The sequence below is a fragment of the Solanum dulcamara genome, chromosome 2, assembly GCF_947179165.1.
Source record: "Solanum dulcamara chromosome 2, daSolDulc1.2, whole genome shotgun sequence".
NCBI classification, from domain to species: Eukaryota; Viridiplantae; Streptophyta; class Magnoliopsida; order Solanales; family Solanaceae; genus Solanum; species Solanum dulcamara.
Window position 1 is genome coordinate 22,539,793 of NC_077238.1, and position 13,400 is coordinate 22,553,192.

The following is a 13,400-nucleotide window of genomic DNA, read 5'->3' on the forward strand; positions in this document are numbered from 1 at the left end:
CAATAACAGAGATGATATTTAGTAAAATTAATAGCACCAATAGACTTAATATCATCACAAGTATATTCAAGAAAGGTCACCGGAGTTGTTGTCAGCGTCCTTGGTTCGAACTGGTGAGCCGTTGGAGCTTGGTTTGGTTTTGGTGGTTGTTGGCTTCTCGCGAGTTCTTGCTGTTGTTGTTCGCTTCGTTCATAGTCGGAACTTGGAGTTGGCTGGAAATGGAGAAAGGAAGAGAGAGTTGTGTGTTTGTGAGGTTGTTCTTTTTTTTATTTGTTAGGTGAGGAAGATAGAGATATATGAAGGAGGAAGAGATCTGGAGGTTTGAAATATGGGAAAAGGGAGGTGGAGAAAAAGGCTAAAAAATGTGGGGAAGAAATAGAGAGGAGAGAGAGAGAGAGTTTTGAAATAGTCAAAGAGAGGGAGGACTGCAAAGAAAAAAATAAGGAATATGATTGAATAATTAAGTCTTGTATTCGACAGACTGAAGTAGTTAATTTTTAGCACGATGAGCCAAAATTGGGTGTCAACAACTTTCCCCTTTGTTTGTCTAGTATTGATGAAAGAAATCGTCGACAAACAAAGTTGACGAACCCAATTTTGGTTTGATAAAATTTGAACAAAATGATATGAGACGCTAGTAGAGCTTTTGAACAATACTCTACGTTCATCAACGAGGATGAAAATATACACAAAAGGGAAATAATCGCTCCAAGACTGAAAACATTCATATACCTTTGATTCTACTTTCAACAGGCCCAGTGAAAACTTTTGTACCTTTGAAAGGTGGATGGTCCAATTTCCATTTTAAATGTCACTTGAAGGGATATGACAATCCAAAGTGTCTCTTTGAAAGGCGGATGACCCAATTTGATCTTGAAATATCACTTGAAGGGATGTGACAATTCAACATCTCTTTGAAAGGCGGACGATCCAATTTGAACTTGAAATGTCACTTGAATGGATGTGATAATCCAACGTCTCTTTGAAAGGAGGACGACCCAATTTAAACTTGATATGTCACATGAACGGATGTGACAGCCCAACGTGTCCATTGGAAGGTGGACAATCCAATTTAAACTAGATATGTCACTTGAAGGGATGTGATAACCCAACGTGTCTCTTTGAAAGGTGAACGACCTAATTTGAACTTAAAATGTCACTTGAAGGGATGTGACAACCCAACATGTCCCTTGAAAGGTGGACGACCCAATTTGAATTTGAAATATCACTTGAAGAGATGTGACAACCCAATGTATCTCTTTGAAAGGCGGATAACCCAATTTGAACTTGAAATGTCACTTGAAGGGATGTGACAATCCAATGTATCTCTTTGAAATGCGGATAACCCAATTTGAACTTGAATTGTCACTTAAAGGGATTTGACAATCCAAAGTGTCTCTTTGAAAGATGGATGACCCAATTTGAACTTGAAATGTCACTTGAAGGGATGTGACAACCCAACGTGTCCCTTGAAAGGCGGATGCCCCAATTTGAATTTGAAATGTCATTTGAAGGGATGTGACAACCCAACGTATTTCTTTAAAAGGCGGATAACCCAATTTGAACTTGAAATGTAACTTGAAGGGGTGTGAAAACCCAACATGTCCATTAAAAGGTGGAGGATCTTTTTTGAACTTGAAATGCCACTTTTTAGGGAGGTGACAACCCAATGTGTCCCTTGAAAGGCGAACGACCTAATTTGAACTTGAAATATCACTTTTTAGGGAGGTGACGTCCCAATGTGTTCCTTGAAAGGCGGACGACCCAATTTGCACTTGAAATGTCACTTTTTAGGGAGGTGACGTCCCAATGTGTTCCTTGAAAGGTAGACGACCCAATTTGAACTTGAAATATCACTTTTTAGAGATGTGACGTCCCAATGTCTCTTTGAAAGACGGAAGACCTAATCTGAATTTGGTGTGAATAGTGTATCACAAAATCTGCAATAACAATATTACTAGCAGCGGTAACATAAACTATGCAAACGTGGCCTTATATGAATAATAAATAAGGCAATTATCCAATGTAAATAACATCTTGAATTTTTCAAAATGCCAATTTAAAAGAGATACCAAATTAAAAGGTGTCATTTTGAAAGACAGGACAAACTAATAAAAAAAAGTGTCAATTTGGACGGCATGACAAACCAGTAAATAAAGTATCATTTTGAATGGCATGACAAACCCATTTTAAAAAGTATCATTTTGTATGAAATAACATATCAACTTTAAAAATGTGTCATGTTTTAGGGTATGACGACCCAAAAAAATGCAATATGAACAGTGAATGGTCAAATAAAATTCCTTTGAAAAGTATTAAAAGGCGGGTATCAACCCATTTTTATTTTTCGAACAAGGAAACATATTTTAATTATAGTTAACACCAGCAATAGTATTGCATAGAATTTTTTCACCAATGTTTTCTCATTCAACCGAGATGGACTTTGAGGTAATTCTTATGGCTTCAAATGGTACCTCAAATGTACTTAAGCTACGACAAGATTTGTTCATCTTGCCTCAAACAAGGGCTTTGAACTAGGCTCAACATCATGCTTCAAGTGCTCTCACCAAAGAAATCTTAATTTGCACACATTTAAAGTGTTTTTATTTGAGAACAGTTTGTAGAGTACACTCACACTCCAAAGAATATTCAATGCATGCAATTGTGATACCGTAGGTTTGGCCTTTATCTAAATCTCCACTAATGTGAGAACATTTGAAATGAAACTATGTAGGACTTGTTATCGTCTTGTAATGTAGACTTAGGGAAGGATAGGATAGTCATTTGGGATAAAAGTGACTCAATTCCTTCTTGAGCATTGCACTGAATTTTTGCTTTCAATAATCATAAGATAAGTCATAATTAAGAAGACCTAATGCATATTCATGAAATTAGAGCTTTTAAAAGAAGAATTCATAGAAAAAATTGAGGGGAAACTTGGGACTCCATGAGTGAAAGGGCTCATGGATGAATTCTCACATACCTTGAGTTTTGGAAGACCTAAATTGCTCTTTAATTGGGAAATTGACCTTGAATTTCTCTTTGAATTGCTTGAGGAGGAAGAAGACGTTTGAGACTTTAGAGAGAGGATTTTGGGTTTTGAGTGTTTGGGTGAGAATGAGAGGGTTAGGTGGGCTTAGGGTAGTTAATAGGATAGAATAAACCCCCCAAAACCATCCACATTTATTAATGAGATCATAGGAAAAAGACCAAAACACCCTTAAACTTAAATGAAACAATATTTGCGCAGAGGGCCCACCACGGTCCGTGAAGCCCACCACGTCTCGTGGTAGTGGTCGTGAATAGGAGGAATTGAGGGGGTGACCTCCACGGAGGCCACCACGGATAGTGGTTCTCACCACGGCCTGTGGTGCCTCTCATGGTCGGCACCCACTTTCCAACTAGCACCAGGCTGGACCATGGTGGCTCTTCACAGCCCATGGTCCACTTCACGGTCCGTAGTCCACTTCACGTCCAGTGAAGGGCTCCGTGAAGTCCACCTGGTGTCAAAAAGCTGCACTTTTTAGGGGACTCCTTTTAAACCTTATTTTTCGACTCTTCCAACTTTCGGGGTCTTACATCATGACTACAATGAAAAGGAAATGAACAGTCCAATTTCTAATGAAACTCACGCCTGAGTTCGAGCATTTGAGTGCCAATATTGTTAACATGGAAGTACTTCCAACTTTGGATTTGGTAGTTTCTAAAATTCTTTTAGAAGAAACTCGATTGAGTTTTCAGGTTCTATGGAGAATTTCCTTACCATGGACACTGCCATAACTGCATACAAAAATTTTTATTTATCGGGAAACTCGAACAAGCCCGTTCAAGCATATCATTGCAAGGAAATAGGACATGTTATTTCTTATTGCAAGAAGCAAAATTATTGCAACTATTGTAAGAAGGATGGTCATATTATTCTGGAATGTTGTAAGAAATCTGATCCAGAAAAATGCTCAAATCCTCATAAAGATTTCAGGTACACAAGAAACACCAAGCAAAAAGGCACATCAAGTATCAACATTGCTTGATCGCAATATCTACAAAATGATACAAGAATCATTGGTGGCAGCTTTTCCTAATGAAATCTCTCGTACCCTGGTAAAATTAACTTTTCAGATTCAATGATATGACATATTCATTCCGCTGCATCTAACTATATGATAGAAAATCAATTTTTTTCTGAATTATCTACACCACGCACTAGACATGAAATTGTTACAATAAATGGCCATATTTCATTTGCATCAGGCATTGAACTCCATTAAACCATTTTCAGAAATTCTTTGTCTACCAAAAATATATTGGGTTGAAGCAATCCAAGCATCCATTATCTCATAAATAGACAAGCATCCTCTATCATGAAACAAAATTGTCCATATTTTGTTCTTTTCAAAAAATTATTCGACTATTCACATCTTAAAGTATTTGGTTGTGTATTTTTTTTCTTATTTCAAATCATGAATGTTATAAATTATCTTCAAAGGTGTTAAATGTATTTTTTGGGGTTACAGTGATATTCAAAAGGGATATTTGTGTTATGATTCAACACATTGTTTATTGAAAATTTCTTGACATGTTATTTTCTTTGAGAATTCTTTTATTTATGCTAACAAAGACTCACATTTTTTTACTATATCTTTCTTGAAAAAAGTTTTTGCTCATGATTCTGCTTGTCATAACTACCTATCCATGGTCCATTGTCAAACATGTACAACAGGTACTATTTATGACATTGATCATTTTTTGATAATGATACTGTTTCGGTAAATACTAATTCTTTGCCTTATCAACCTAAAGCTCATAATGCTTCATTAAACCTTAATCATCAACCTTCTCCCACATGTCAAAATATCATTGACCTCATCAAAATGATCATCTCATCATTCTCCTTCTCTAGATCGATATGGATACTCAACATGTGATTCTGACCAATCTTTTGCTTTACGAACAACCTTGAATTCTATAGTTATGCCAAATTCTTACATGTATGCTAGTGATCAGAAATGTTGGGATGATGCAATGCATGAAGAATTAGTTGCCCTTGACGAGAATGATACATGTGATATGGTAGATAGACCAACAAATGCAACAATTATTGAAAGTAGATGGGTGAACTCAATCAAGATGAAAGTTGATGGATCCCTAGATCGATACAAGGCAAGATTGGTAGCTCAAGGATATAAGCAGGAATATGAAATCGATTACGATGAAACATTTGCTCTAGTAGCTAAGATGATGACAATACGTATATTGCTTTGCTTTAGCATTAATAAAAGTTGGAAGTTACATCAAATGAATGTCAAGAATGCTTTCTTGCATGGAGACTTGCAAAAAGTGGTGTACATGAATCTACCACCATGTTACAAATATTTTAATCTAAATCAGGTGTGTCGTCTTAAGAAATCTTTCTATAAATTACTCCTCGCTCTTGGTTCGAAAATTTTTGCATTGTATCTTAGGTGCTGATTTTTCTCATAGCTGCTCAGATTATTCATTATTCTTATATCGGTCTATCTCAGATATTATTATTCTCCTCCTTTTATATGGATGATATGATTATCACAAGAAATGATGAAGTTGGAATCTCTAATTTGAAAGAATTGGTACACTCTTTCTTCAAGATGAAAGACCTAGGATAGCTAACATATCTTTTAAGTTTGGACGTAAGTTATGAAAGAGAAGGCATATGATTGAGTCAACAAAAGTATGCAGAAGATCTAATAAAGTTAGCTAATCTTATGGATCATAAGAATGTTCATACTCTAATAGAAGCGAACGAAATACAAAAAATAGGGAGAGATTTTTGGGAATCAGACCTTGTATAGATGTCTAGTTGGATCACTTATATATCTTACTACGAGTCGTTCTAATATTGTTTATGCAGTATATATGTTAAGTCAATTTGTTACCTAGCCTTACAAGATGCATTACACAGCTTTATTCGAGGTTATCAGATATATAAGATGTGTGAATCGAAGTCTCTTATTCCCATCATATTCATCACTGGACATGGTGGGATACACTAATGTAGATTGGACTATGGAATTACTCGACTGATGCAAGGGACAAAGGAAAGAAAAAGATAGTTGTAGAAATTGTTTCTGCGGAAATGACAAGATTTGGGTATTGTTATGCTCCTGAAAAAGTTGGACGAGCAGGATCAAATAAGGAAAATAACCAAAAAAGGACTCTGATAGATGCTGAAGTGGAGCAGCATGTACTGATTCAAGACGATCCACTACAGGTTGGTGCATGATGCTCGGCTCCTGCATGATTTCTTAGAAGTGCAAGAAGTAATCTCGAACATCAAAGTCATCCAAAGAGGCAGAGAATAGAAGTATGTCTATTGCATGCTCTGAAATCATTTGGCTATGAAGGTTGTTATCATAACTTGGCATCAAAATGGAAGGATCAATCACATTGTATGGAGACAACACTAGTGCAATCAAAATAGCAACCAACCTCGTTCATCATGAAAATACCAAGAACATATATCTAGACTATCACTACATCAGAGAACTGATTGGAGATCGGATTATTAATTTGGAGTATATATCCTATAAAAATCAACTGGATGATTTATTTAAAAAGCTCATGTTAAAAAGCAGACACAATTATATTTTGTCTAAACTCATGCTTTGTGATACACAACATTGTTTGAGGGAGGGTGTTGGTTATGCTTTATTTATCAACCCCAATCAGTCACAAATCAGAGATCTCCCCCAAGTTTGGAATCTCCCATTATGGCTAATAGTCATTAACTTTTGAAATCAACAAATAATTAGGACTCTTACTCCTTGCATAAATATCTTGTAAATCCTACAGTTTTATTATTGAAAACAGATTACAATTCTTTCATGATTGACTGTTCTGAGTTTCTATCATTATTCAACTGAAATAATCAAACAATGTTCTTTCTCAATTTTTCTTTCTTCTCACATGGTGTCATAGCATTTGTGCATTTACCAGTGACCTCAAAAAAAAATCATCTTTGCTTTAAACTTTCAATGGTTGTCCATCCTTGCTTTACCTTTTGGAAGCCACGATCCAATATCATAGGTCATGACTAGAGCTCGAAGAACCACTACCAAAATTATTAGTCGAGAAAAAAAGAATAAGCTCAAATCAACCATGGCGTAAATAGTAAATATCGTCATGAAGTGGAAGGATAAAGAACAACATAAACTCATAAAATACACATGTCCCCAAACCATATACTAATATTTTCAAGAAGCATCTAAGAGTATCTGAGTACAACTCTGGGGGTACACCAGCAAAAGACAAGCAAATCACAAAAAAAGAGAAGATAGTGTCGCCACGATCAAGAGAGGTTGGCCGGCTCACCTAAGCTGAAATTAGCAACTACCTCCAACCATATCAAAGAGCGCCCATTATGGTACTAGAGCTACGATATGTACAAAACATAAACAACAACAAGGGTGAGCATAAAGCCTAGCAAGATCATCGGCTCATAATGTCATCATGGAGCAAGTTTCCAAAATGATATGCATGTCATTTGTGGGATACAATATATATATAAGTGCAACATCATGAATAAATATATATATATATATATATATATATATATAGCTCAAAACAAAAACACGATGGCACCTATGTGTTTCACCAGAGACCGTTCACAGGGCACACCTTTAATTGCGTTGAACTATGCATTTCAACAAATCGTTCATAGTCAACCTCATCCCATCAACAGCCCAACAAATTGTGAATTAGGTATTGGACACAATCAGTAAGTTACTAGTATCATCCATCGATCATAGCATATCAGACAAGTAGTGCAATCATGATAAAATAAACATGAAGTCATATTATGCATTTCAACACGTAAAAACCCATAACATGTTTCCTAATTAATGCATTTAGTATGTCATACTCAACTTAGAAAATTAGTTATAAATCATGTAACACAGAGGCATACCTCATGTGAGGCTAAGAAGTAATGACTTGTATGTCACATAGCTTAGGTTGTAAGCCTTGACTCGATCGGGGGCAGGTAAGATGGTAAGCAGGGTTGTAGGCTGGGGGGTCATCTTGCGTGGGTTGTCTGAATCAGGTACTGGGTTCTTCATCATCGGATTAGGTACGAGGATCGTTGTCACGATCCGAAATTGGGTGTGATGGCACTCGCGTAACCCACCAAGACGGGTTAACATAAGAGTCTGAACAATTCTAATTAAGCGAAAATATAAATTCTAAAACGATATAAATAAGGATAAGCTGAAAACAGATTCTAAACTACCCAAGACTTGGTATCACATGTACAAGCCATTATTTCAACAGAAATAGAAAAGATACAAGTACATATATCTCAGTTCTCAAGTAGAACAAAACATAAAGTAATGAACGTCGAGAGTCTGCCGAAGAGGACAAGCTGCTACCTCTCAAACGTCCAGAAGCTCGGACCGGTCAAAGAGTATTATGAGAAGGAGGTGTCGAGCTTAGATCCTACACAAATGTAGAAGTAAGGGGTGAGCATCAATAACACGGTACTCAGCAAAATGGAAACTAAACCCTAAGTAAAGCAATGTGGAACACGGGTACTCCTGACATCCCAATCACAATCATCCACAACTACACACCTGCACTCACACAGCCCAATCTATACAGTTTATATCACAATTGCACTAGAATAACAAACCACAATAGAAGGCACAAATATATTCTCACCACTATACTCAGGAAAACACATATAATCTCAGATCATAATCAATCACAGGAATAAATGAATGCAAATGCAATGTCAAATATCGTGATGTATGTCTGTCCTACGATATACATTCGCTGATCACCTCAGATCGGAACCCATGGGAGCCATACATAGACCATGTATCCGCCGAAAATGACCTCGTCCAAAATCTGTTGGAAGAGACCTCAGCCATAATATTCACCGGAAGAGACCTCGGCCAAAATTTGTAGGAAGAGACCTCGGCCGCCGGAAGAAACCTCATCAAATCACCTCGACTGATAGAAAAATCGATCCCAATATTCAGTACCCTACTCATATCATTTCTCAGTCATCACAGATGCAATATATGCATAATTAAAGAGTGAAGCAAGATAAATATTCACAATTATGTCATATAAACCACAATCACACAATAGATCATTGTCCCGAAATCCACAAAACTTAGATGATTAATCCCTATTCAAATCCACTATCACCCTTCAACTCATATAATTCAATTCAATTTAATGACCCAACACACCCTAATCCCCTCACATAGGAAATACAAGGTTCAACATACTTAACAAAGGTTAGAATTCCACTTGTCTTAGTCAAAATATCACGAACAATCTGAAATCAATTCTTTTCCTCTTTGACGATACTCTAAATCACCACAATCTAATCAAATATAGAATCGCAATCATACTTCGAATCTATTGACACTAAAATCAAGAAATTCGGGTGAAAAGGGTAAAATGGTCAAAAATCTCATATCGGAAACCAAACTCGGAATCTGATTATTTTTAGATGAAAATGTTCCTCAAGCAATCAGGAATCTAATAGTGAAATCCGTTTCAAAAACGAGGTCAAAATGAGTTCAAATCTCCATTTCTCTTTCAAAAATTCATGTTCAAGAAAACCCAAAATCTCCAATTTGAAATCCACAATTTGAAGTTAAAATATGAAATTATTCAATGGAAATTAAGGAAAAGTGTTAGAAATACATTACCCAATAGTTTTTTCGTGAAAAATCTCAAAGAAATCGACTAAACCGAGCTTGGAAATGTTAAAAATGGTGAAAATACCTTAAACCTCGTCTAAACCCCCTTCTGATTTCGCTTAAGCGACAAACTCTTCGCTTAAACGAAAGTTCGCTTTAGAGAACCTAGTTCGCTTTTACGAACCCCGCCTAAGTGAGTCCCTTCTCTTAAGCGATGGGTCTCACTTAAGCGAAGATTCGCTTTAGCGAACCTGGTCCACTTAAGCAGACCCTACATCAGCACTAGCAAAATGGCTAAGTCACAATTCAATCCTCCGATTGGATCCTCGGGATTCATTCGGAATCCCGTATGTACAAACCATATATGCAACCCTACTAAATTCAACGTTCCAGACTCAATAGAATCATCGAAATTTGAATTTGAGGCTTCCTTGACCAGAAATATGATAAGTCGCAACTAAACTAGTTTTGACACTTGAATCATTGAAGTCATTTCTAGCGTTAGAATCACCTCCTGAAACCGTTGGAACCATCAGAAATCCAACCCGATCACTCGAACCTCAAATGTTGACCAAAGTCAAACTTTAACTCAATTTCCAACTTCGAACCTAAAATTCACGTTTTAACTCCAAATTTGATTTTGACAACTCTCCTAGACCAATTTCCGCATTTCGAAGCTGATGGAATCGTCGAAATTTTATTTCGAGACTCGAAGTTTCAAATGACTCTAAAACTCAAAATTTGACAACTTAAGCCTTTGAAACTCAATTACTTAGCAAAACCTCCACCTTTCACAAGATTTTCAAAAATCAACCTTCAAATCCAATCTAAAATGACTCGGGGCAACTGACGAGAGGGGTAAAATGGTAATTTTATTAAAAATGTCGAAAATGACCTTCCAAGTCATTACAATCGTGTGCCCGAGGCATGCTCTGTGCTTGTACAATTCTTGAATACTTCAAAGACATTGTTATAAAATTTGTGAAGTCAAATGACCAACTTACAGATATATTCACCTAGTCCTTCATTGGATCTCATAACAACTACATTGTAAGAAGCTTGATACATACAAGTTATATATTTTGGTTCTCTTTCCTTTCTTAGAATATGTACACTTTTATTCAGACCCCAATAGTTTGAGGGAATAATCAAGTTGTGTTCTCTCTCAATGTATCTTCCTTCTCATAGTATGCCAGCTTTTCCAAGTATAGGGAGGTTGTTTTGCATATTTAAACAGTACATAGGGTAAAGTACAATCCACAACCAAAGGGAATAACTTTCATTTTACCAGAGTTAAAAGTACAATATTGCTGTTTCTTGTAGCCAAAATTCCAAAAAATCAATATTTACAATGTGTATAAACTCCTATAATGGATAACTATACATTTCAGGGACAAAAAGGATTCAGTTGACTACAAAAAACTCATGTGGCGCAATCCATAGGTGGAACAAAACTATCTGCAAGATTTGGTAGCATAACTGCCTTCTATTTCAATGGTCACAACAACCTCTTTAATATCATGCTCTATATCCAGAGCCCGTGATCAACCAGACAATTGTTGCTGTGACCAATCCCAAGAATCCACCGGCAACAACCTGCATTCCGGGTGCAACATAGCTTTCCGTAAAGTTCCATTCTTTGAGCTTCTAAAACAGTTTTTACCATATCATTCAAGGGAACCAAAAACATAGGAGTATTTTGATATAACTCTGTGTAGAATTTTACTCTTTAGAGATACTTTAAAACTTAGTCTATGCAGAGAGGATTGTTAAACCAATAGAATCTTCTGATACAACTTGTGTATCGAGAAAAGGTCGAAGACAAGATTGTCTACTGTGAGGAAGACACTGAAAAATAGGAGACCCTCACAAGTAGTTACATAAATACTGATGAGAAAATGCAAGCTCAGAAGATCTATCAATGGTAGAGAATGCAGAATGTACATTTATGTATCATTATTAATTATCTTCTCTCCTGGCCCCAAATACCCTAACAAAATAAAATGGTCAAGTATTAACCAGACAGCTAGCAGAAGGTGTTAAAAGTATGACTCGCAGTTTGTCAGTTAATAAATTCACTGTAAGGCGATATTTGGAAGAGAACAGAGGAGGAAGGAAAATGACTTCAATAGAGAGCTTTTGAACATAGCCAGATTCGGAAACTAGTTTTATAAAGCTTGAACGGTTTAGCCCCAATTTACACAAATTTTATTGAAGTTAATAAAGAAAAACCTGAGGGGGGGTGTGACCAAGGAGTTCGCGCAGTGGCATGCTGTCTGCAAGAGGATGTTCATCAGGAAGTTCACATACAATTTGATTCAGAACCTGAAAGAGAAGAGCCAAACATTTCCGATGAATTTCAGAATATGTTTCTGAACTACGATTATGCGACTCTATAAGCATGTAAAAATATCTTTAGAAGAATTCAAGCACACATGTAGATTTACAGGAACAACTACATAGCTAAAGCAAGAGAGACCTCTGCTTGACGTCCAGCATGTAATCTTACACCTGTGGCATCATACATCACCTGCCACAAAAAATTACGTTTTGTGTAACACGAAAAGCAACATAAGACCAAATAAGAAGAAAGCCCCAATTTTTTCTGATTGTTGTAAATTATGTATATGGATTACTAAAATACATAAAAATGTTTAAACATTTAAGTATGAGTTGAAAGAGAGATGATACCACACATGCTAAAACTAATGATGTAGCAAAGAGGGATCCTCCAAAGCCTTCTTGCAAACCAACAGCTGTGGCTAAAGCAGCCACGGTTGATGAATGAGACGACGGCATCCCACCAGATCCAACAAGTTGCTTTAGATCCCAATGTTTTTCCCTGTACCTATAACATACTTGGGATTAAAACAATGTCAAAACATGTTGGGTACACCATGTAATTCAGTTTGTACAGAGAACAAAACATATGAAAAATTCAAACACTAATAATAGGTCTCTATAATCCTTCCGTTGATAACTTTCCCCCAAACACATAGCCACATAATGTCTTAAAAACATGCCAGCCAATCTTAAAGCTTAATATTATGAACCGCAATTAACAATGCTGAAGTCTAAAGCAACAAATGCTATCAGAATCCTAATGACAAGGTTTCTTGAATAAAGAACTACATCAATCCATTTTCATTCATTAAGGTTTCTTGAATAAAAACAAACCAACCAAATAGATGATGTTCAATTGAAAAAAGAAAAGGTGGGTACCAAGAAGTGAAGAATTTAATGGATTGTGCAAGGACAAAAGCAATGAGAGCAGAGAGCAGGGTACAATTTGTTAAAAAGGAAGAAGAGCCATAAGATACAATGGTGGTTGTAGTAGATATGTTCATGGGGTCTGAATTTTGAAACAATGTCAGTGTTGAATCCATCATTTATTCCCCAAATCTCCAAATTTTGTTCCCAACATTCAATTTTTGCACATTCCCAAACAAGAAGAAAAAGTTTCCTCTTTTTGGGAAAAAAAAAAATTTGGGGGGGGGGGGGGGGGGGGGGGACAAAGGACGATTGATCCGCTCAAGTGTGGGTGGTGCTCTTTTTATGACGAAAATGAAACAATGGAAAAGTTGGTCTCAAGACTTGGAGACATTAACGAATGGTCATCCGATGTTGCAGTAATCAACAACATGCCACTTGTTTTATACTCCTCTATTTTGTATTTGGTATCAAGGTAAATGTTTTTCACCGAAAATATTT

General features: G+C 36.4%; 1 protein-coding gene across 2 annotated transcripts; it reads right to left on the reverse strand.

Annotated features, from left to right (window-relative positions):
* Window positions 1-8,374: 8,374 nt before the first annotated feature.
* LOC129875867 (uncharacterized) lies at window positions 8,375-13,192 on the reverse strand. 2 transcript variants are annotated; one of them, XM_055951098.1, is made up of 5 exons: window positions 12,912-13,192; window positions 12,381-12,537; window positions 12,169-12,219; window positions 11,922-12,014; window positions 8,375-8,469 (listed from the first exon to the last, which is right to left on the reverse strand). In XM_055951098.1, exons 1-5 carry the CDS (start codon window positions 13,076-13,078, stop codon window positions 8,431-8,433), a joined length of 507 nt encoding a protein of 168 aa, XP_055807073.1. In that variant the 5' UTR covers window positions 13,079-13,192; the 3' UTR covers window positions 8,375-8,430. The 2 variants fall into 2 exon arrangements, with proteins under 2 accessions (XP_055807073.1, XP_055807064.1); XM_055951089.1 differs by lacking the exon at window positions 8,375-8,469 and adding an exon at window positions 10,941-11,285.
* Window positions 13,193-13,400: the final 208 nt, after the last annotated feature.

Excerpts from the sequence above, each read along its gene's own strand:
- LOC129875867 (XM_055951089.1), bottom strand. The coding sequence starts at position 13,078 with ATGATGGATTCAACACTGACATTGTTTCAAAATTCAGACCCCATGAAC. Across the intron at positions 12,538-12,911 it reads ATTAAATTCTTCACTTCTTG|GTACAGGGAAAAACATTGGG; the intron begins GTACCCACCTTT and ends AGTATGTTATAG. Across the intron at positions 12,220-12,380 it reads CATTAGTTTTAGCATGTGTG|GTGATGTATGATGCCACAGG; the intron begins GTATCATCTCTC and ends TTTTTGTGGCAG.